This window comes from Tupaia chinensis, unplaced genomic scaffold, assembly GCF_000334495.1.
Source record: "Tupaia chinensis unplaced genomic scaffold, TupChi_1.0 Scaffold000394_1, whole genome shotgun sequence".
Taxonomy (NCBI): domain Eukaryota; kingdom Metazoa; phylum Chordata; class Mammalia; order Scandentia; family Tupaiidae; genus Tupaia; species Tupaia belangeri.
In genome coordinates, this window is record NW_006159896.1 from 2,382,155 (window position 1) to 2,408,227 (window position 26,073).

The 26,073-nt window shown below is 41.4% G+C and overlaps 1 protein-coding gene across 1 annotated transcript in view; it reads right to left on the reverse strand.

Annotated features, from left to right (window-relative positions):
- Positions 1-26,073, reverse strand: part of GARNL3 (GTPase activating Rap/RanGAP domain like 3) — a 139,452-nt gene that overhangs the window by 80,606 nt on the left and 32,773 nt on the right. Inside the window, exon 3 of the mRNA XM_006154090.3 lies at positions 10,683-10,757. Within this exon, the coding sequence (XP_006154152.1) occupies positions 10,683-10,757 (75 nt within the window). The remainder of the gene's footprint in view (positions 1-10,682; positions 10,758-26,073) is intronic.

Below are 26,073 nucleotides of genomic sequence, written 5' to 3' on the forward strand. Positions count from 1 at the left end.
TTCCATGTCAATAAACATACAATGTTAATTTTTTAGTCTTAGCCATCACATCATATTCTGTGTTATTTTCTATGTCCTGCTTTTTTAACATATATACATATATGCAGACACACCCCCAATATATTTATATGCATGTGTGTATATACACATAAATATACACAGATATGGAAATAATTTTAAACTTACATAGCTGCAAGAATAAGAACAGTAACAAGAGCTGAAGCACTTACACCTTCCTGTCTTTCCTCCCAGAAGCCTGAGTGCTGGGAAGGACAGAGGGAACTAGTACAGGGAAGCGCCAAGGTATGGCACAGCAGCCAGAGGGAGGGATGGGACCCTGGGAGGTGGCAAGTCTGAAGTCTCTGCTGAGTATAAACGGTCAATTAAAAGTATTTTTTTTTTAAAGCATTTCAAAGGGTTTTTTTTTTAAAGACTAAAAAGTTACCCACATGACTTTCATCTTCACTGAATGCTTAACTAAAATGGATGGGAACCCAACACCAAAAATGTTGTGAGTCTCACAGAGCAAGACACTTCCATCCCTTGTAAAAAGCACACATGATGAGGTGCAAAGACAAGAATACACACAGGGACTGACAAGAGACATGGAGACTGACAAAAAGCCCTCTGTCTAGGACTCCAGAGAGAAACTCTGAAAACGAGCTTGATTTCTGATGATGGGTGGTAGTAGTGAACAGTAAAGGGCAGAAACAAGTTCAACAACAGTGACTTTTCGCATGTCCACATCCAGTAAGTAACCACTACCTTGGTCAATAGAGAAAATATTAATATTTTCAGGGCCCTGGAAGCCTTGCTGGTTCACTTCCCCAGTCCTTACCCAATCCCCTTTGGGGAAGGGTAACCACCATCCTGACTTCTGCTGCCATAGCTTGCTTTTATGTGCTCTTCCACCTCATAGAAATGAAATCACACTGTGTGGATTCATCTGCGTCAGGCTTTTAGTCCTCTGACATTATGTCTATGACTATGCTATTAGCAGAGCAGTAGTTCACTTTTTCTTGTTGCCGTGTGGCGGACCACAGTGTGAACACTGCCATCAATGCATTCATGCTTTTGGTGATCGACATTTGGATTGTTTCTGGATTTGGGTTATTAAGAATAAAGCCACTATGAACATTCCTGTCTTCGTCTTTTGGTGGATACAGGCACTCTTTTCTGTTGGGTATACACCCTGGGACACCGAGGATCATACATTCGATTGTAGTAGATAATGCCAAACAGTATTCCAAAGGGGCTGCACCAATGTACATTCTTGGTGGAAATATGTATGACAGTTCTAGTTGTTTCATGTCCTCTGAACAATGTTTCAGTCTTTTTTAAACTGTGGTTTTAATTTGCAATAAATCCTATTTTCGTGTGACCTATTTTACAAAGGATTTCAGAGATACAGAAACCCTGTCTACAGCACTCTAAGGTGACAATGGAACAGGAACACTTTACATACTTGACATCAACAAGAAAGTTAGGTGGAAATATTCTAATGAGTACATTTTCCAGGTAGCTGACATTTGGTGTTGCAGACCCCACCCTTTGTTTACACCCTGTTGGTAAACAGTTGCTGAAAGTTATTAGGGAGGGTAATGAACTCCAATTGTCTATGCCCGCAGCGTCGAGTGAGTCCTGAGACTAAGAAATCCTGAATCATCTCTACATCAAATTCCAAAGCCCACAGAAGCTTCTTATTGCCTTACTTGTCTTTATTATTATTACCTATTCATTATAGAGCATGTGTGTGTGTGCATGAGAGAGAGTGAGCTGGGGGGTACCCTCCCACCAGGCCTGGTCATACCACAATCGCCTTCTTCCATTCCTCCAGCCTTACTGGATCCTGGGAACACACAAGCCCAATGTGTTCTAAGCTGTCTGGACCAGGACTTTGAACTGGGTTGGTAAGTGGGCTTCCAGCTCTGCACAGAGGATGATCCTATTGCACCACAGAGGTTGGGCCCTCATCGTCTTTTTAAAAAATCCCATTGTATAGAGTACAGCTCAAAATGACCTCACTTAAGTCAAGCACCACATACAACTGCTTTTGTGGACATTCATAAACAACCTGTTTGAACCACTCAGATAAACTGCTATTGCCACAAGTAAAACAAGCCACAATAAAGCAAACTGATTGCAAGGGTAAGAACATATGGCACAGAGCAAGGCCCTGGGAAGGAGATGTATAAACCGGGCTCTCAGCTCAATGCCATTCCACTCTCGGCCATTCCTGTGTGGGACAGGAAGGGACAGCTCACCTCTTTTGAGGCTGGAGTCACCAGGACCGTGCCTTATGGAATTGGACTGGCCTCGGGCACCTGTATGTCCCAAGGACACTTGGCTGCAAACCTGTGCCATGGTGCGTCGCTGGAGAACTTCCTGGGAAAGCCCTCATCTCTGACGGCAGCCCCATTCCAGTGAGCCTTCTGGATGGACTCGGCGTAGAGCCCCTTCATGGTGTGGCTCAGGTACTGGCCTTGCACACACTCGTGTCTCCCTATCCCTCCACCTGCTATGTGTGCTTGCGTGTTAGGACATTTGATGTGGGTAAAGCCTTAATGTTGTGGAAAGACATAAATCAAGTTGCGGACTAATTCCCTGTGCCTGCGACATTCATATATGCTCATGGGATGTGAAGGAAAAAGAATGAATCTAACTGGGATATTTTAAGGAGAACTTAATCAAAACCCATTTGTAACACCCAGATTTCATTGGAATGCTCTGTAATATTTGACTTTAAGTGGGAATCCACACAATATAACACTTAGATTACAAAAGAGACACAGTTTTATATAATGCACGGGATTTTTCAGATACTCTTTCACAGACTCTTCTAAATTAAACTGCTGAGATAATACTGGAAATAGGGAAGGTGAATTTTTTTTCCTTTCAGAATTATTTTATTTAACTTTTTAAAATTTATGTATTTAATTAAATTTAATTATGTATTTAAATTTGACCAGAGAGGGACAGAGAGAGAGAGAGAGAGAGAGAGTGAGAAAGCTAGCCACCAATTTCTGGACTTGACCTGGTGACATAAATCAAATTGGTCATGTTGGAGTCCAGCACCCCTAACCACCATGCCACTTGCTGGCCCCAGGAAGGTGAATTTTTTTAATAAAGCAAAAGAAGGGCTTGTGGGTGGTATGGTGTTTAAGAATCTGGACTCCTACTTGGCTGACCACAGTTCGAGTCCCAGACCTAGTGGCTTGCTTTTTTACTTTCTCTCTCTGGTAAAAAATAAAATAAAATAAAATATTAGATAAAATAATTCTAAAAAAGGAACAAACTAAAATTTTTTTGAACTACATGTATAAATATGAATATAAGCTAGTTGGTTGTAAAAAAGTAAAACCACACAAAAACCAAAACCCTTTTCTCTCTTCCTTCCTTCCATGTCCTAATTCACTTCTTTCCTCAATAATAACCATGCTACCAGATTAGTTTAGATAGTCCCAGATATTTGTATTCATTTACAGAGATGTACTTACTTGACATATACATACATTACACATTCACACACATATGTATGTAGACATATATACACACATACAACATGCATACATAGTCACAATTTGTTTTCATAAATGGGACAGTAGTACAGGTATTACACTGAAAATTTTTTCACTAAAGTAAATACCTTGGAAATATTTTTGCAAATTTACTTTGTTCTTTATAACAACAATATAGATTCTGGCATATTTTAAGGAGATCTTAATCAAAATCCATATACAGCACCCCAATTTTGTTTTTAAGGAAAGCGTGATGATGATATTATACAAATTTGGAACTAGCTCTTATGTCTAATCCTCTATCTTAAACATTTTTCCATGGTATACCTTATTTCACTCTTTTTAGTAGCTCTTAAATATATGATTGTCTAATGAACCATAATTTAAATGATCATTTCTCTACTGATGGGAATTGAGGTTATTTCTAGTTTCCCCCCACCCATTTAAAATAATGCCACAATATACACTCTAACAATAGAACTTCTGAACAAATGGAATACACATTCTTATTTATTACTAAAAGTCCTCCCAAAATATTGTACCAATTAACACATTCCTCAACAGTGTGGAAGAGAATCCTGCCCATGCTGAGGAAGACAGATTTGTAAAACGCTGAAAGAGTGCCCCTCTGGTCCACCATCTACTAATTGATACACACGCGTGAGCTGTGAAGGAGGTCCCCAGTGACCCATGGGAGGGGGGGGGTCATAGTCATTTTAATTAAGAATCTGAATGAGCGCACAGATGGCAAGACAAGTATACCAGAACCTGATCTAAAGCTGCTCAGTGGGTTAGCTACTGGGACAGGTGACAGAATCAAGATGTCACAAGAAACTTTTGACAATTAGCAATTATGGAGCACATGGGGCACACTAGTTAAATTAATTAAATTCACTGTGTGCAATGCAAAGTCCTACAGTTAGGTACAAAATACAGATTGCACAATAGGATGGGGAAGGCCAGGTGCTACAAAGTAGGACTCATTCTCTTTGTACCATTTGAGAAACTGAGGTTCAGAGACATTAAATCATAAGCTATTATTATTATTATTATTTTCTTTTTTTGGAGAGGTTTTTGCTATAGGGCATGTGCGCTCACCAGACAGAGAGAGACAGAGAGACAGAAAGTGAGAAATCATCCCCCAGGGGGGATGGCCACGCCGCAATCCCTTCTCTTCTATTCTCCTCTCGGGATCTTGGGCACACATGCACATGTGCCCGGCGTGAGTTTAAGCCACCGGGTTCAGGACTCGAACTGCAGTCGACTACGTGGGAGTCCAGCGACATAGCCATTACACTAACTGCTGGTCCCAAATCATAAGCTGTTATTAAATAGTAGAGACTAGGTCTGAACCTAGATTCCTTTGAAAGCAAAATTGTTCCCACCATATCATCTATGAACATGCTCACCAGCTTTGTCCCATTAAACAAAGTCCAGACCTTTTGAGGTGCTACAGAACTCGGTGGTGAGATGCAGAAGGTGAGTGCTGCATACTAGACATGCACATTAGAACCACAAATAGTGCTGCAACAGATGGAAGTCCAAAAGCGGGTCCTTCACCATAGACAATCTGAGAAGCACTGCTCAGAGGTATTAGCCTCCCTGTGAGGTCCCTGATAAGGGTGTGTCTGACCACTCATCTGAAGTAGGGCTCTCTTCTTTACTTTATGGGCTCAGTTGTTTCTCCACAGTAGTTACCAAACTTTGTGATCATTCTGTATATTTGTTGTTTGTTGACTGCTTTCCCTACCAGTCTGTGAGTTCATGAGGGCAGCAGTCTTATCCCCTCTGCATCCAGGGCTCAGTCTGGTACCAAGAAATGACCCTATAGATGCAGGTGGGATGAAAGCGTTGCCATATTATATGGAAAGCGCTTCTTATATACTTTATGTTTTCTATAATGGTGGGTTAGCTACTGGGACAGGTGACAGAATCAAGATGTCACAAGAAACAACTACATGGTTCAGACTCTCTCTCTCACTAAAGAAATTAAATGTACTAGAAAATATTAAAAGCATCTCCTAACAAACACAAGAGTGTCCATCAGATGACAAGGGTGAAGCAACCCAAATTGAAAGGTGAGAGGAAATGTAGAGAGTTAAGTGCAGCATGGAAGCCCTTTTTGGCTTGAGGACATTTGTCAACCCTGGCAAAACTGAACTTGGATTTTGACCTCCTGGAGCAAGAGGGCAAAAATCAAATTCAAAAACTCATTGAAGGGAACCAGCAGTTAGTGTAATGGCTATGTCGCTGGACTCCCACGTAGTCGACCGTGGTTCGTGTCCCGGACCCAGTGGCTTAAAACTCATGCCGGGCGCGTGTGCATGTGTACCCAAGATCCCGAGAGGAGAATGGAGGAGAAGGGATTGCGGCGTGACCATCCTCCCTGGGGGGTGATTTCTCGCTTTCTGTCTCTATGTCTCTCTCTGTCTGTCTGGCGAGCGCACGTGCCCTACAGTGAAAATCTCTCTCAAAAAAAAAACAAAAACAAAAAAAACTCATTGAAGTAAGCAAGTCTAACAGGACTTACCTACATTGACCTTGGAAGGCAGAGAGCTACACATGCAAGGGAAGAATGAACCAGAAGAAATGATCTCTGCTACCAAGGACCACAAAAAGGTTGCCATGATGCTGAGCAGAGTGAGTGGCAGAGTGTCTCTGATGTATGGTGACCACAAGCAAGCCTTCACATTCATTTTCAGTTCCAGTCTGCATCACTTGGGTAGTTTGAAAGGTCTCTGGGAATTTAGCTCAAAATTGTTTGCCAAAACCAAATGCAAGTCAAAAGGCAACTCATCTTACATTTCATATTATTCCTAAAAATTAATTTTCGAGGACAAGAAACAGCATTCCATCAGGCAGCCAAGCACACAAAGGACTATATTATACTATGATCATATGCCAGGAGAAAAAAATTAATAGAGAGTCACAAAAATGTCATATATAGGCATTATCAGTCACAGATGATAAAACCATTAAACTGATTATGTTTAAAGAAATAGACAAATTTGACATTATCTTCAGGGAACAATGAACTATAAAAGGCAAGGGCCAAACAACCTTGGGTTAGGCAAGGGTTTCTTAGACATAATGCCAAAAGCACATATAGCAAAAGAAAAAAAAACAGACTAACTAGACATAATCAAATAAAAAAATCCTGTGTTTTAAAGAATATAATCAAGAAGGTGAAAAGACAACCCATAGAATGGGAGATCAATTTTGTAATTCACATATCTGATAAATGTCTAGCAGCCAGACTATATAAAGATGGCGTAATGGCTCCGTCGTTGGACTCCCATGTAGTCGACCACAGTTTGAGTCCCGGATCTGGTGGCTTAAACTCACACCGGGCGTGTATGTGTGCATGCCCAAGATCCCAAGAGGAGAATAGAGGAGAAGGGATTGCGGCGTGGCCATCCCCCCAGGTAGTGATTTCTTGCTTTCTGTCTCTCTGTCTCTCTGTCTTTCTGGCCAACGCACGTGCCCTATAGCAAAAGCCTCTCCAAAAAAAAGCAAAAGAAAAAACACTTACGAGGCTGGCAGGTGGTGTGGTGGTTGGAGGCAATGGATTTCCACATGGCTGACTGCGGTTCGGGTCCTGGACCTAATGGCTTGCTTTCTCACTTTCCCTTTCTCTCTCTCCTGTCTCTTTCTGGTCAAATTAAAAAATGATAATAACAAATGGAATTAAATAAATAATTCTTAAAGAAAACCACTTACAATTCAATAATAAAATTGTAATACAATCTGCTCATTCATGAATTGGAAGAATTTTAAGCTGCTGTATAGAGTCTTCTATTGCACTAACTGCTTTAACTAACTCTAAGCAAGCCAGTTATTTTTTCCCCTTCTGGTGCCATAAGATCTTTCATCAGGCCAGGCAGTAACACTGACCAGAATATTTTTTGCTTTTTCTTTTTTTAATTTCGGAGGTTGCAAGTGATTGTGCATGCAAGTGTAGAACAGAAAAAGAGAGAATGCTCATGCAGCCCCAAGTGGGGCCTGGTCACACCTCAATTCTTTTTCTTCCAATTCTCTATCTTCAGGATCCTGTGTGTGTGTGTACCCAGCTAATGGGGCCAGCACTTGAACCCTGGTTGGCCATGTGGGGTCCTACTTCCTCTGTGTAGTACTTAATCACTGCACCAAAGACCAACACAAAATACAGGCAAGGTGCTCCAACTGAACATTCATGCTCAGTAGCTTTAGTAGAAACAAAAACTAAAAAAAATTTGATCCTTGATATCATATTTCTAGAAAAGCAATCTGAGACAAGACTATGTTTTGAACACAACAGACTGCAGTGATTTGTAAAATCAATAACTACACCAAATGTTTCCCAAGATGTCATGTGAACTATCCATGCTGCTGATGACTTGTGGAGCCATGGTTTGAATCCAGGCAAATTGACTCTAGGACCACTCCTGACCATGACCTGCCACAGGTGATTTCTAATTCCTCACTGGGTCCCAGAACCTGTTCTCTGGCATATGGCAGCGCCAGGTGACACAGGTGAGCAGTGCTTGATGGCCAAAGGAGATGGTGGTTACAGGAGCACGTGAAGACTCCATTTATGTCTTGTTTGGGATGTGTGGATTTTCTGTAGACACTGGTCCTGGCAGCTTATGTGGAGTGGAGACAGTCCAGTGTAGTTTGTTTGGCTTAAGCTTGGCTGACGTTCTGCAAAATGTTGGAAGCAGAAGGATGCCTTGAGGCACAGAGCCTCTGGAATCTCTGGTACTTAGGTTCTCAAGGTAGAAACTCAGCAGGTAGACACTAGTTTTGTGAGAACTGGAAAATAAAGACTCCATATTTTTGCTCCTGGCTTAGCTCCTGGGACATCCTTTGCCGCCTGTTTGTGGTGATAAGGTTGTTTCACCCAAGGAGTCAGGCCATTGGGGAGGGCTGTTTTCAAGTTTCAGAAGCAAAATTTCCTAGGAGTTCCTTCTTCTATCTGGGTCAATTGACATCATACTGGACAAGATGTATGTGGGTACCTATTCAGGAGTCCAGCCCAAGGTGGGACCGCACACCTTCACCTCACACAGCAGTGGCCAGGCTACCATGCTAGATAAGTGAACATAGGAAGCTAAGCCCAAAGGTGAAGGTAAGCAACAACTTCCCTCGTTCTGTGGCCTTTCAAGTTAAATACACAGCCTTTCACCAAGGATTTGCTTTAGGAGGTGGTCAGGAGAGCAAGGTGGACAATATGGTAGTGGCTGTGGTGATGGCAACAACAAATATCCTCTTTAGACCTTAGCTCACTGAATACTCCCAATAATCTTGAGAAAGTTTCTAATATTCAGTTGAAGAAGCCAAGGCCGGAAAGCCTCAGTCACTTGCCCATGCTGACAGCTAGGAGGTGGAGGAGTTGGAACTTAAATCCAGGCTTGTCCATTTCCAAAGCTCGGGGTGCTAAAGCACCGTGATGCACTATCTTGCAAAGAACTAGCAAAGAAAAAAAAAACTAGGCAGCTTGTGCTTTACTTTGTAGTTTTGGGGATAGACCCCAAGAGACAGAGGGGCAATGAAAGTTTTTTGTTTTTATTTTTTTTGAGAGGTTTTCGCTACAGGGCGCGTGCACTCGCCAGACAGACAGAGAGAGACATAGAGACAGAAAGCGAGAAATCACCCCCCAGGGGGAATGGTCACGCTGCAATCCCTTCTCCTCCATTCTCCTCCCAGGATCTTGGGCATGCACGCACACGCGCCCGGCGTGAGTTCTAAGCCACTAGGTCCAGGATGCAAACCATGGTCAACTACGTGGGAGTCCAGCAACACAGCCATTACGCTAACTGCTGGTTCCCATGAGGCAATGAAAGTTTTAAAAAAGATAAAAAAAAAGTAAGTCCTGGGCCAGCTGGTGGCATAGTGGTTAAGGTGGCTGGAACTCAAGGCTGACTGTGCAGTTGGGAGTCCTGTACCAGGCACATGTGCATGCATACATGCTCCAAATCCCAAAATGAGGGAGAAATGTAGAAGAGAATATGACATGACCATCTCCCATGTGGGGACTTTCTCACTCCTGCTATCCCCACACCATCTCTCTCCAATGAGTGTACACACCCTCTGGCAAATTAAAAAAAGAAAATAAAAAAAGAAAGTGAATCCTTTTGGCCTATAACAAGGAAGACCAGAAGAACCCATAAAGAGGGTGTGAGCCCAAGGGGTGGTAGAAAGTGCTAGTCTTCTGTCCTGGATCTTCTCTTAACAGGATGACTTTTTTTTTTTTTAAGAGGTTTTTGCTATAGGGCGCATGCGCTCGCCAGAAAGACAGAGAGAGATAGAGACACAGAAAGCAAGAAATCACCCCCCATGGGGGATGGTCACACCGCAATCCCTTCTCCTCCGTTCTCCTCTTGGGATCTTGGGCACGCATGCACATGCACCCGGCATGAGTTTTAAGCCACCGGGTCCGGGACGTGAACCGTGGTCGACTACATGGGAGTCCAGCGACATAGCCATTACGCTAACTGCTGGTCCCCAGGATGACATTTCAAATCATTTTATAATTTTTTTGCATCTCCCTCCTGGACCCTGGTCTGCTCATGAGGCAGTGCCAAGCTGACCAGCCTGGCAAAGGGAAGAGCTGGGATTCTGGGGGACATTTGCAAAAGGCTTTGTGGATGCTTCTTTAGTCCCATCGCTGGCAGAACACCTTTGTGTATTTACCTGATTTTGTCATAGATTTTTTTTTTTTTGGAGAGGTTTTCGCAATAGGGCGCGTGCGCTCGCCAGACAGAGAGATAGAAAGCGAGAAATCACCCCCGAGGGGGGATGGCCACGCTGCAATCCCTTCTCCTCCATTCTCCTCTCGGGATCTTGGGCACGCACGGACACGCGCCCGGTGTGAGTTTTAAGTCACTGGGTGCTGGGCTCGAACCGCGGTCGACTACGTGGGAGTCCAGCGACATAGCCATTACACTAACTGCTGGTCCTCCCATTGTCATAGATTTTTTTAAAGGGCATGTGTTGCACCATTAATAGCATCTCCCATGCCAGAATAATATCCTGTTCCCTTCACTTCTGCTTCTGGCAAGGCTCTGAAAGCTCTATTTACCCTTTTCAGAGACCTGTCTAGGCAGTCTTCTGGATAATAAGGATCACAAACTGTTCCATGCTGTCTCACAGGCATCACAGCCATGCCCTTGGTGGCTTCCTTACCTCATCTGTAGAGCCGTTTTCCACTCTGAATCTTCCAGCCCTCTGGATGGCTCCATCAGCGTCACTGGAAATAAGCTGGGGGAAAAAGAGTGCTTGGTTAGATGGAGGGGTCACCCTTCATGATGCTCCTCTGTACGCATTCAGCCTGTGAAGAAGCCAAAACTAACACAAGCTGGAGAGCCCAGCCCTCTGCCAAATCCTCATACAGTCAGCCCCCACAGTTTCCAGGAGCCCAAAGGAAAGGAACACTGAACCAGGACTGGAAAACAACAGCTTCAGACCTAAATTTGAATGTATTCCAATACTGACAGCATTAAAGCAATGCTCCCTGGAAAACAATCCTAACACACATCACATGTGGACACGTGGCAGCACACAGATGGTGAGACTTAAAGCCAATCTCCAGTTCAGTAGCCTTCACAGGAAAGCCTAGAGAACTGTTAGTGGCTGGCGTGAACTCAGGGCTCTGCTAAGTCAGGAAAAGCTCATGTGCTTCATTCAGTTTTAAACAGTTTCCAAAGGGCCAACAAGTCCCCTTCAAAGCAGGCATACTAGACAGTGTTTTAGCCCTGGTGAGTCAAAGTTCGCAGACAGTTTTCAAGGGGCTCGATGCTCAAGAGATGGGTGGACAGAACGCTGGGGCTTGGCAAGTCAGTCCTAAAATGTCTGACTTGAGATTTCACTTATTTTTTTCTTTCTGGATTTCTCAGTAGCAACTTGAGAAAACAAAAGGTCTTTAAAAACCTTTTAAACCTACCCACAATGCATAGCAAAGATCTGTAAACAATTTTCATGTCCCAGACTCATGAGAACACACTTGCCCAGAGGGACACCTCTCATACTTGAACTCAAGGCTCACCCAGAAATGCAATTACTCAGGAAAGATTGCTACTTATATTTTCACTGGTGGTTAAGAGATATGAGGGTGTGAGAATTAATGGAAACATTTCAGGAACAACCCTCCACAAATTTTTTCAGGAAAACTATTTGAAAAAGATTGATCATTTTTTTTCATGACAAATATAAAATATTATCTACTGCTTACTGAGTGTCTCTATATGCCATGTGCTCTTCTGCCCTTAACATGTATTATTTCATTTACTTCTCGTAATAACAACACAAGGTTGGCACTATTATTCTTATTTGCAAATGGGGAACTGAGACAAAAGGCAAAATAACTAGCCAGGGTCCTGTAAGGAGTTAGCATGAGGTAGATAGAATGTGAACCAAGGCAGCCAGACTCCAGCACCCATTATCTTTCTCTCCCTACTAACCTACCTGACTGTCCTTCAGGAAATGCCCTCGGTTAGGTCCAATGTCATGCACTCTTATAGCAAAACTCAAATAAACAAACAAAAGTCCTAGTCTTTACCCTGCAAACTAATTTCTATAAATAAAAGAATATTTTTATGTATACGCTTACTAGTGATGGCATCCAATCATCATGCTGTCAGAAAACTAAGGATGAACTACGGATGCTGTGTTGTAAATAATTTCACCTTGGGCATGAGAGGTCTGGCCTTTGCTCTCAGCTCCTGGGAGGTGAACTCTGAGCCCCAGGAATGTCCTACAGAAGTGTCTGTTTATTTTGGGACTTTAAGCCACACTAGATAGTAACAATGTGATTGATGATGGGGGCCTTGGCTCATAGGGTATCCTCTCTATCACTGCAGGAAGAGGCTTCCCTAAAGCTAATGTCAGTCATGTGGGTGGTCTGCCATGTCTACACAATGAAGTCCATTAAAGCTCTGGAAACCACAACTCTGGTGAGCTTCCCTGGCCTGTTAATTCTCCACATACTGGAACCAGGAAGAAGTGATTTGTCTGTGACTCCATCAGGAGACGACAGCAGACAACAGCTAGAAGCACTGCATTTGAAACTCTCCTGGACTCTGATCCATGCACCTCTTCCCTTGGTTGATTTTAATCTTTTCACTATAGACAACAGTGTTCTATGGGCCTTCCAGCAAATTACTGAAACTGAGGGTGTTCTTGGGGATCGCCTAACTCAGCTAGTTGGTGCCTTAAGTGAGGGTGATACTTGTGGACTGTTCTCTACCTTTACAGAGCCAGTCCTAAAGAGCATGATAAATTTAGTTCTCCAAGGGTCACTGTCATTTTCATAGGGAACTCAGGGGACTCAGTGTCAATGTCTTCTTTGCTTAAAGGCTTCTATTCACTGTCTGTTAAAATAGAAGAAACAACAAATGGGTTTCAAGATGAGAGCTATTGGCATAGGCTACCTCAAGGGCTTTGAAAAAAACATTCTGAGACCATATCTGGACTTTGCAAGCAAAGAGCACTATAATCAATTAATAATGACAGGCATAAATACATAAAGACAGAGTGGAGACACCCCGCTCCTACCTGTTACCCCTGAAGTAGAGGTTGGAAGATATGGTCTTGACTAGAGTTAGTGTTATCTAACACTCAAAAGCTTCAGAGAAGAGGTGACAGTCATTCACTGATTCATTGATTTATTCATTCATATAAAAAATATAAATGAAACATCTACCACTTCACTCCAGATACAGTCAGGCAAAGGCAACAGTGCTCTTCTCTTTTGTTGAGATTAGAAAAGAAGCATATTACTCATCTTGCTTAGAAGGTTCAAGATAAAGAAAGAACTCATTTAATGATTTAATGGTTAGAGGGAATTTAGCTCTCTCCAAACTCATGATCACAAAATCTGTAAAAACACTGAACTCAGATCTCTGGCTAATGGGTTTAACTCTATCACCTTTACCACCACTTCCAATCACTATGTCAAGCAAGTCACTGCCCTCTCTCTTACCTGGATGACCACAACCATCTCCTAATTGGCCTAGACATCCATCTACCATTGTGCCTCTCCAACCAACTTCTTACACTATAGCCCGGGTGATTCTGGCAAACTGCAGACCTGATTGTGTCTCAATCCCATCTCTATCCTAGCACCCTTCCTTCTGGCATGCAATGTGGCTTACTCTCACCTTTCCCTAATGAAGCCTTACTCATCCTATAGTTCCACGGAAGTCCCCACTGCTTAGTCCCCACTGCTCACTGCTCAAGAATACCTTCCCTGACCTCAGTACCTTGGAAAATAACCCCACTGTTTCTGGGAGTAATATACAGAGTTGTGATTTACATTTCTCTGTGTGATTACTTGATTCACGCCTGTCTGTGTAGGCTCTCCGACTCCCCAGTAAGCTCCATGAAGACAGTGGTTACTGTCTTTATTTCTTCTCACCACCACATCCTGAGCTAAACACACCATCTGACATAGTATAGTTATTCATTAAATATTTATAAACAAGAAATGCATGGGGACCAGCAGTTAGCGTAATGGCTATGTCACTGGACTCCCATGTAGTCGACCGTGGTTCATGTCCTGGACCCAGTGGCTTAAAACTCACACCGGGTACATGTGCGTGCGTGCCCAAGATCCCAAGAGGAGAATGGAGGAGAAGGGATTGCGGCATGGCTATACCCCCTGGGGGGTGATTTCTCGCTTTCTGTCTCTCTGTCTCTCTCTGTCTGTCTGGTGAGCGCACGCGCCCTAAAGCAAAAACCTCTCCAAAAAAAAAAAAAGAAAAGAAATGCATGAATGGATGAATGATGCCAAGTTCTTACTGAAAATGACCAAAAGGAATATAAAAATGGGGCAAAGGCTCATATAGATGAGCCCTGGAAACCACAAAAGGGTCATTACTCATGCAAGAAATTTAAGAGAATCCTATTAGGTCTATCATGTAGGGAAGATCAAAGTAAAGAAGAGGCAAAAAAAAAAAAGAAAAAAAAAGAAGAGGTCAGTATGAGTTCATGAATGTTAACTTGAACCTACGAGGCTTGATTACACTACTACTCAGATTGATTTTCCCTTGAACTTGATGATGTAAGCTACCTGGCTTCTCCTTCACTGCTGACTACTGAAAGCAAAGAGAATACATTTGAGTAAAAGTGTAAAGAAGAATGAACTGGGATGTTATAAAGATGCTCTACGGGCAGAGAACACAGGAATAACAAAATCATCCATTAAACAAACCACCCTATGCCCCTGTGGTGAGCTAGACCAAATGTAGAGAACTACTTTACTCAAGATAGATTGGCCTGAATGGTATGAAAAGAAAATGTATAAAGCAAGGCAGTCTGAGACTCTGGCACCCCAAACCAGCAAAGAGGCAGGGATTGGGCAAATCTCCTCTCACATGTGGCCTTTCTGGGGAAAGTGCTAGATGATCTGGCTTTTACAAATGTAGCTCTGGCTATCCAGAATTTCAGTGATCAGTAAAATGTTTTTAAATCTGATCATTCCAGATCTGTACTTCTAAAGGAGAGAGAGAGAGAGAGAGAGAGAGAGAGAGAGAGAGAGTGTTGGGAGAGGTTAAAATAAAGAAATGGATAAATGGGAGCCTGGGATTCCTCCTAGATGCCAAGGGAGAAAAAGCATAGACATTTTAATAAATATGAAGAGGTTATATTTCCTTGTTAAAAGAAAAAAGACTCAATGATTGGAAACATAAGTGAAAGTCCACCAACTGCAAAAGGAGTATATTGAATATGATAAAGCAATCATAGAAGAGAAAGGCAAAATAAAAAATAGTGTTGGTATGTTGGAAAAAAAAAAGAAATGAGGGAATAATAAAATCTGACAGTAAAATTTAGGAGAAAAAGATATCAAATCAAAAAAGTTACCTTACATGGATAAACAGAGACACCCACTTCTAAAATATGATAACTATAAATACTGATGTGTTAATAATAACATGTAATTATAAAACAAAAATTATTATAAATATCAAGAGGAGTTTATAAAATTATCATTGGAAATTTTAGTATGTGTCTTTCTGATAAACCAAGGCAAAACCAGTGAGGATTTATAGAAGAATTAAATAATAAAATTAAGAAACATGACTTAATAGCATATCTTGAATTTATCAAGGCACAAACAGAATATACACCTCTTGAAACATGTATTGAACTTTAAAATACTGACCTAATAGTCAGGTGTCTAAAGAGCAAAATCTCCTTTTTCACAGCTGGTTCCGTATAAGGGAGGAACCAATATAAATTTATATGACTAGAACATTTCAGATCTGTAATTCTAGGCCTAGCTAGTTGCTCTGGCAAGATGGAAGAAGAAGAGAAGACAACACAAGAGAAAAGAAAGGAGGAGAGAGGGGAATAAAGAAAAAGTTGCACACTGCGCCAGGTGCCTTCAGATGTACCAGGCTGCTGGCTACTGCAGCCAAAGGCAATCCCATTCCTTGGCATCTACCCAAAGGACAGAAGAATTCTTCATTGGAAAAGTGCTTGCACATAGATGTTTATTGCGGCACTTTTCACAATTGCTAAGACATGGAACCAACCCAAATGTCCCCATACGGATGAATGGATTGAAAAACTGTGGTACATATATTCTATGGAATACTATTCAGTCATAAAAAAGAACAAAACCCTGACTTTTGACAGAAAGTGGAAGAATATGGAAGATTTACTGCTGAGTGAAGCAAGCCAGGATATGAAGGAGAGACACTGTATGTCCCCACTTAATATATACCAAGTGTCTGCACTCTATAACTGAAGCTGACGGGCTAAAGGATGTACAAACACAAGAGATGGGTGTGAATGCCAGATGGTGTGTGTGGAGGAGTGGGGCCTGGGGAAAAACATTTGGAGGAGGAATATGGAGACAGCATTGTTGAGACAGGGAGTTGGTATTGTTATATTTTGATCAACTGGACTGGGGAGAAATGTTCACATATTGAAACGATCACCTTGTAAGCTAAAAAATGTGACTGGATGTATTAAAAAATGTAAAAAAATAAAATAAAATAAAAATAAAATGAGCTAAAAAAATACGGACCTAATATTGGACAGAAAGCATGAAAACACCTACAATATTCCATAAAATTAAAAATTTCTGTATAGTAGTCTATGAAACTCTCTACAGCTCATGTTTCAGCATAATGCAACTGAATGAGAAATTAAGCTCAATGGGATTAAAAAAAAGGGTCAGCTGGTTACAATGGTTAAGGCAACTGGAACCCACATGGCCAACTGTGCAGTTTGAGTCCTGGACCTAGTGGCTCAAAAAATACCAGGTATGTGTGCCCAAAATCTCAAAAGGAGAAATCAAAGGGAAGGGATTGGAGTGTGGCAATCCCCCCTGGGGGCGGGGTGGTATCTCACTTTCCCTATTTCTCTGGTGAGCACATGCACCTTAAGAATAAATAAATAAAAAGCAAAGCACAAAGATGGGTAACACTAGTGACAATAAAGAAAGTAAATTCTTTCATGAAATCATTAAAAAGATTAAGAAAATACTACATGAAGCTACACAAATATAAAAAAAAGTCAATGAAATGGAAATTTTTCTAGGAAAACATACACAATAAAAATTACTTTAAGAGGAGAAAGAAATCTGACTACTGGCCAGTAGCTACTGATAAAACTGAATTAGTTGTCAGAACACTGTCTTATACAGGCTGTGCTGGTCCGGAGGGTCGGTGCGGAGGTGAAGGTTCTTGTCTCTCACAGCAGCCATACCACAGTCACACTACAGCCACGTGCTCACTCGCAGGAAAGCAGGGCAGCTTCCTCAGAGCAGAACTAGCCGATTTTTTGCATTTGCTTTAGTGAAAAAGATCTGAGAAATGGTGTTAATGTATTTACCGTCAGTAATGCAGCAGCAACCTGTGCTTGGAATGAGATGAAAATTGTATTTCTCAGGAAGCACTCAAGACTATTCTTTCACTTATTTTTCCATTATTTAAGTTATCTTTTCATAATTTTTGAGTAAAGTTACAGCAATATTGCACATTTCTGCAATATGTCTTACTATCTGCTATTTTTTGCTTCTCACTGATCAACTTTTATCCTAATAAAGTGTATTCTTTTTGGATTAAAGAGCAGAAGAGTAAAACAATCAGCACATTAAGACTATTTTAACTCCCCAAATCCTGAGAGGAGCGGGTACTGTGGTGTGGCCATCCCCCTGGCGGGGTGATTTCTTACTGTCTGTCTCTCTGTCTCTTTCTGGCAAGCACATGTGTCCTATAGCAAAAATCTCTCTTAAAAAACAAAACCAAAAACAAGACCAAAAACACCTCATTCGATATCTCAGAAGTAATAATTCATAAGATCAAACATTAATTTCAACATGAAAATAGTAACATTTACTTCATGAGAATTACGATCATGAGAAGAGCCTTTCAACATCACATCACACAGCCGACCACAGTAACCATTGTGTTAGTAATTTAAATGAATAAAATTGGAGTTCACAAACAAACAGACAGACATCAGCAATGCTAGGAAAAAAGGATGAGATTTTGTATTATTTTGCTTTATTTGGTTTCATATCTCTGATCTGACCATATACCAAGTGATTAGATCACAAGGAGGATGGTGCTCAGGAGAGAAAAAAAGGAAAAGAAAATTAAATGATCATTTGGCTATTACTTGCCAAGCACTATGAGGAATTCCTTAAGAGTTCTTGCATTGCCTGGTATTGTGGCTGTTCACCCTGTTTAAACGTAATTTTAAACTAATGAAAATAAGAGCCATTCAGTTCCTCAGATGCATGAGTTACATTTCGAGTTCTCAGTAGCTCCAAATGGCCATTTATTGGTCAGGACAGATATAAACATCTTCATAGTCACGCAACTCTAGTTGACCAGATGACCCAGATCAAACCGGTTTCCCATTCTTTTAGTTAAATATATTATATGGTGGAAATTCATGTGATTTCATATCCTAAGTAGAAGTTCTAGTCCAATTTCAGCAAAACTGTAACTGATTTATTTAACACTGAATAGTGTTACGTGTGTTAGATGCTTTGTGTCAGGAAAAAAGTAATATCTAGCAATAACATATATTTATACTTTAACAAATTAATTCAAAATCAAATAAAAATAGGAAGCAAAAAATGTTTGTTAACTACTATAAATATATTGTTAATTTTATATTACAGGCAATTAAGTGAAACTGTTTCTTAAGTTAATATGAATACATAATCTTTCACATATCAGTGAGCACTCTCGTCCTGTGCTCACTTGTGCTGTTTCTTTGGTCTGGTTCTATTCTCAATCAGAGATGGGTTCTCTGTGACTGCTGTTTAGCATGCACTGTGTACTTGGCATTCAGGTTTATAAAGCATGGGAATAATATTTTTACAAAAAAAATCCCCAAAAGGTTATGTAATGTATGTATTTAAAAACAGTATTCTAGGGGCCACCAGGTGGCATAGTGGTTAAGGTGTTGGACTCCCACGTGGTTCATCTGCAGTTCAAGTCCCAGACCTGGTGGCTTGAAACTCATTCCTGTTGCATGTGTGTACGTGCCCCAAATCCCAAGAGAATGCAGAAGAAGGGACTGTGGTGTGGCCATCCCCCCTGGAGTTGGGGTAATTTCTCATTTTCTATCTCTCTGTCTCTCCAGTAAGTGCATACTCCCTATAGCAAAAATCTCTAAAAATAAAAACAAGCAACAATATTTTATATTACTCCCCAGATCTCTTTTCTTTAAGATGAGTGGTTATAAGTACGAGTTTGGGGGCCAACTGACCAAGTTCAAATCTCAGATCTACAGTTACTAGCTTTATGACCTTGGGAAAAAATCACCTACTTTTTCTCTCTAAATTTTAGTTTTCTTATCTCTGAGAGGAGGACAATGATTTTACCCTTTTCTAGGCTCAGGGAAGAAATTTGATAATGTAAAACATTTAATGAGCCTAAGATAGTGTCTAGCGATAGTACATGCTAAATCTTATAATGTGCATTTATATATACATACCATAAGAATATGCTAATGATTAACATAAGTTTCCTGATTAGTATGTTTGAATTACTTTAATGCTGCATTGAAACTCTTGGAAGATCCAGTTAAATATTCATTCATCTAGCAAACATTATACTGAGAAACTATTTTCCAGGCCTGTACTAACTGCCGGGCTTATAAAGATAAATTCAACATGATCTCTGCCCTAGAGGACCACAAATATTAGTGGGAGAGAAAGACACACACATATAAACAGATAAATCACAACCCAATCTGGTTAAATGCCATAGCAGCAGAAGCAAGAACAGGGAGCTGGAAGGAGGTCAAAAGTTGGAGAGACCAACTCTGCCTGGGGGAGCTGGGGAAGGCTGCTATAATGCCATTTACTCTGGAAAATGTAAAGGACTTTTAAGAAATTATCTGTAACATAAGCTGTTTTTTTTTTTTTAACTATAAATACTGGTCAAGAGATCAGACCCATTTGACTCTAAATATGGAACTCACACGTGCACACGCACATACACCTAACTTAGAAAGTACTGCGCAGAAAGGAAGAATGCAAACTTAAATGTTTGCATCAAAAAAAGGTAAAAGGGAATTGGAGGGTGGAGGCTGCATTTGCAACTGGAGATCTCCCTGAGCAGCAGGGCATCTGGGAGCCCATGATCCCCGGCTGGCTGAAGCTGGGAGTGGATTGCAGTGCCAAGACTTTACTGGAGGTGCTGTCTCTTCTTTTCTCTCACTCACTCATAGTAGAAATAAATGAATACACTTAAAAGGGGGGGCAGGCATCATTATGGGTAGATGAGCCACCGCTTCACTAGTGAGTGCTGCTCTGGGCCCTCTATCTGGGTTTCTTTTAGTTCATTTTCAATGCTTGCAGGGAGAAGCAAAGGCACCAGCACAGGGACCAGAGGAGGCGCTCTCTTCTTCCCACTCTTCCCCTCCACCCAATTCTGCCTGTGCCAGGTGACAGGGGAAGACTTAGGGGGCGGGGGAGCTGGAGTGCTGAACATCATGGCACATGAAAGAACACTCAGCTTGGCTCAAGAGACTTGAGCCAGGAGACATGTGGCTGAAGGAGAACCATCAAGGCCTTGGGTCTCAGCTCAGACTTTTCTTATCGTCCTCATCCCTGGCCACCATCCTCAGCAAACTCAACATCCCTCAAGTGATTTACCAGATAGCCTGGGCTCATGTCTTTCCACCTACTCAAATCTAATGACCTCACTTGACTCCATTGCTCTGCACCCACTCCCAAAGCTCCATCCACATTCTTTTCTTTTTGGACAGGTTTTCGCTATAGGGCGCGTGCGCTCGCCAGACAGACAGAGAGAGACAGAGAGACAGAAAGCGAGAAATCACCCCCCAGAGGGGATGGTCACACCGCAATCCCTTCTCCTCCATTCTCCTCTCGGGATCTTGGGCACGCACACACACGCGCCCGGCGTGAGTTTTAAGCCACCGGGTCCCAGACGCGAACCACAGTCGACTACGTGGGAGTCCAGCGACATAGCCATTACGCTAACTGCTGGTTCCCCATCCACATTCTTTGATCTACACTGGCACGTCTTGTCACACTGAACCTAGTTCACTACCTACTGTGGTACATGTTCTAGCTGGGGATCCATGTTAATTAACTCAAAGCTGTACTTACCAATGCACAGGTCTTGGTACTGCTGACTTCTCCTCATGCCCACCAAGTCAGACTCAGCCCTCAGTCACTCCCACCAGCTGAACTCTTCCTCTTCTGTGTTCATAGAAACAGATCAGGCCTACAACAAACTCTTTTTACATGACTAAGGCTAGAACCTCACCACCATTCCTAATCCTTTGATCCACTCCTTTTCCATTTCCTTCTACATCTCCCACCTTGTCAGTCACAGTCACCACTCCAGAAACACACTTTCTCCTAAGAGATGACGTTTTAACCTATTTTCTTGGGAAATTCAGGGGAATTCAGGATGAGTACTGTCATTGAACTCTCCATCTCAAAATACATATTTGGTCTCCTAGTTAAAACAGTATCTGACTAGCAGTCCCTGATACTCAATTTCCTTATAAAATACTTCTGAAGATTCACCACAAGAGATGACAACTCATGAATCTGAAGCAATGATTGTCAATCCTAGGGCCAAAGCGTCAGGTCATTTTCTACTTACTATGATGAATGGAGTAAGGCTGAGAAACATTTGGTGACTGGCTTTGTTGCCCGGAGTACAGCGAATCTGTGGCACTTACGGAGGCAGGAAGACACTTTACTTTTCCCTCCACTGTCTCATTTTGGCTAGGAGATACTGGGTCTATACGGAGAGTAACAGTACAGCATTGGGAATCATCCTTCCAGTGCATGGGTTCTGCATTTTGAAGTAGCTCCACTCCTGCTAATACCTCTTTCTACTCCAAGGAAACAGTGGACTAAGAAGGGGAAGAGAGTCCATCTTAAAACACTGACTCCAAGGAGGGGGAGAGAGTCCATCTTTAAAAATGCAGTTTTCAAAGGTGAAGTGCCAGGACCAGCAGTTAGCATAATGGCTATGTCGCTGGACTCCCATGTAGTCGTCCACAGTTCAAATCCTAAACCATGTAGCTTAAACTCATGCTGGGCGCTTATGCGTGCAGTGCCCAAGATCCTGAGAGGAGAGTGGAAGAGAAGGGATTGCAGTGTGGCCATCCCCCCTGGGGGGTGATTTCTCGCTTTCTGTCTCTCCTTGTCTGGCAAGCGCATGCACCCTATAGCAAAAACCTCTCCAAAAAAAAAGGTTAAGTGCCACAAGGAGGCAGAGAGACAGGAAGAGTCCTAGTAGCAGAGCACTCTGGGGAGTAGTTTTGCCAACAAGCCCAGCAGCTGGCCACATCAATGGGTGGTTGGGGCTGAGAAGAGATTTAACCTCTTTGTAATCTCCATTCTGTTTTGATCTAAGCAGCTGGCGTTTTCGGAAGCTTATGTAAAGAGCCATGCAAACATTACTTCAATATTCCTCTCCCTACCAAACAGCTACCAGTAGCTCCTAAACCCCTGCTACACATACATTTTAGAGCACTGGTTCAGAGCAGCAAAAAAGCCCAGCACAGGAGAACATCCTATCTCTCTGTGGCAGAGCTTCATGATATAAACATCAACTAGGCACTAGAAATTGATCAGGGAGCTTTAGATAATCACCAGCCATCCAGCTATTTAGCTCAGAGAAACAACAGTCCCAAAGGACAATGAGAGCCAAGGTCCAGTTATACCTTTTGAATGTTAAAAACAAAAGCTCTTTGTTTTTGTTTGAAGATTTTGTAAAAAGAAAAAAAAAAAGCAAACCCAACATGAGAGCTATGAAAAAATGCTATATGCAATTCTGAAAACTGTAAAAAGAAGCAGATCTCTAATCATTTCTTACTTTTAGGGCAACATAAAATTTGAGAAAAGCAGTTGCTGTCCTCAGTGAGAGAGAAGACACGATCTCTGCAATAGTGTTTAAAGTTGTGCAAGTGGTTGAGATAAAAGACCAAAATAAAATAAAATTAAATTAAAATAAAAATGCAAATGTAGGATTAAAATCCTCACTGGAGGAGGACATCAAAATGTTAATTTTAGAAAACTGAGACAGTCCTATCTTCATCATTTTAGATGCTGAATATAGAATGAAAAGGAACAAAATAAAATGAAAATAAGGAGAAAGAAAAGATAGCCATGGAGGACAAAGAAAAAGTCATTACTGTTTCAAGGGAAAAAATGAGCAATAATCAAAGATAGCAGAAGAAAATATTCATTCTCAACTAAATGAATAGTCTAAGAATCACAGAGATGCATTACTTTAGGCAGGATTAATGAAAAGAGAAACGTGCAGAGAAACCATGGCAAACATTAAAAGAAAAAAATGAAAATCCAAGAAAAATTCAGGCAAGAAAGGTTACTAAGAAAGAAAATAAATTAGAACTGCGCAGACTTCTCTTCAGAACACTAAAGGGCAGGCGATAACTGCCATGTTAAATAGTGTCCTCCAGAAATTCAGGTCCCACTGAAGCCTCAGACTATGATCTTTCTTGCAAATGGAGTTTTTGCAGATGTAATTTGTCAAGATTTAGGCCTACCCTAAATCTAGTGGCTGGAAAAGAGAAAAAAGAGAGGCAGATTCAGATACCAAGATGTAGGGAAGGTCACATGATGATGGAGTGATACAGCTACAAGCTACAGGGAGTCAGAACTGCCTCAACACCTTTATTTCATACTTCTAGCCTCAAGAACTGAAGAGATTTCTTTGTCTTAAGTCACCCAGCCACCTAGTCTGTGGGAACAGTAGGTCTAGGAAACCAATGTAGCAGCAGACCAAAATTCATGAAGTTTGAGGAGCAAACGTGATGACCCCAAATTTAAAAATCGGCCTAGCTATTCTTTCCGAGACACTCTTTGATATGTAGTGGTTAAGAAAAAGATCCTTTGGGACCAGCAGGTGGCGTGGTGGTTAAGGTGCTGGACACTCCCACATGGCCGACCAGGGTTCGAGTCCTGAATCTGGTGGCTTGCTTTCTCGCTTCCTCTCTCTCTCACTCTCAACGTCTGTCTCTCTCTCTGGTCAAATTAAAAAAAAAAAAAAAGAAAAAGATCCTTCATATTCTGCCTAAAAATGTCCCTGAAACTTCATGGCAAAGATGCCTGTAAGTTTTGCTATACACTGTTGTTCTAGAGGTCATGAACAATGCAATCAGACATCAAGAAGAAAGAAGAGGTTTTGACAGGAGAAGACAAAGTTGTTTGTGAAGAGTATCTATGCCTTCAAAAGATTACACTTCATTTGTAAGAAGCACAATCAAATATATAAACCCATGTTGTACAGAAATTTAATTACTAAAGGGACATATGCTAAGTCTTAGTAGTGATTATCTGTACGTGGTAAAATTACAGATTAATTTAATTTCTCTCTCTGTACTTCTTAAGATATTTAAAAATTTCCATAATGGTATGTATTTGTTTCATAATCATTAAAGTATATTAAAAAGCATTATCAGCATGCACATTATACACAGAGAAAGAGAGGCTGGGAAGTAATATGAAAAATTTAAGAAGGAGGAAAAGGAATTTATCAGATACTAGATTTTTAGCAAAACTGATCTTTTCGCTAATAGATGGCCATATGGCAGGGAGCTAAGTGCTGCTAAAGTCCAACAAGAGAGGAACCATGACCCTGCCAACTAGACAAGGTGAGAAATGCCCACAAACAATTACAATGTAAAATATGACAGGTACCTTAGAGAAATGCAAAGAATTATAGGATTGGAAAGAGAGAAAGATGACTTTGTCATGGGGGAACCAGGAAAGTGTACAAAGTAGAACTGAGACTTAGCAAGGGCATATTTCTAGAATGCGTCCTAGAGGGATGGGAAGCTACAGGAAGACCCAGAGGCTGGGTCATGGAGGGTGAAAGCCTCTCTGCTAAATCATGAGCCCCATGAGTTAAGGCTCAAATACAAGTTGGAGCAAGAGTTCCTGTTTTGTTCCATTAGCAAAAGAGAGATGCTGAAGGTTGGTCATCGTTGTTCCTTGAAGGTTTGTTGGAAAGCGTAAAGATGATGTTGCTCGAGCTGGAAGGAAATCCTTAGGGGAAGTCTTCTTTCTAGCATTAAGGAAACCAAAGGTCTCAGACCTGGGTTAATTATAGCTAAGGATATGAACAAAAGATGTCATCTGAGCAATAAATTGTTGAATGGAATCTTTGAGAAACCAGAGAGAGCAAGAGAAAGTGCCAAAAGCTCAGTAAAAGAGGAAATGACACAAATGTCACACACAAACAGGAGAAACATAGAAGGAATGTCCCTGTTCTTTTCTTATTCCTATCTTTTCAAGAGACCACATAAGAAACACACAAGGAATTAAGTCGTATTCAAAATGAAGACATGTAAAAAAAATGCACGTTACTCAGGTCCACTTTGGACGTATCAAATTAGAACATGAACTTTAAACAAAAGGCTCAAGCGATTTTTATGCACAGTGAAGTTGGAGGAACATTGGAGCAGCTAAAAACAGCGGAGCAGCCAATAACAGGTCATAGAACTTTTACAACTGACTGTGGATAAAGTCAGGGATGGCCCCATTACTCACCAGTTGTGTGACCTTGGACAAGTTGAGTAACTTCTCTGAGTCTCAGTTACCTCATCTATAAAATGATGGTAAATAGTGTCTAGAACTCATTAGGTAGTTGTGAAACTTAAATTAGCATACATATCTAAAACACTCAGGAGACTGTCTGACACCAGCCATTCACAGTCCATTTCATGCGAATAGAGAGCAACTTAGTCAAGAAATCTGCTTAGAATACAGAACCAACAGGATCTGGTAAGAGCTTAGACACAGACTATGGGTGATTTCCTGGTTTCTGGAACGAGCAATTGAAAGGAAGGTAGTGCCATTCACTCAGTGGTTTGGCACAGGGAAAAAGGAATGATGATGAGTTGAGTTTGGGTCACGCTGAGGCTCAGATGCTCATTGGCCACCCTAGTAGAGATGTCCAGTGGGCATTTGGGCAAATGGGTCCATGGGTAAAAAAATCTCTGAATAGAAATTTTAACTGAATATATGATCTGGGAGTTAGCAGGTTAGAGGCAATATCTGAAGGCAAGGAGGTGGGAAAGTTACTCAGAAAGAGTG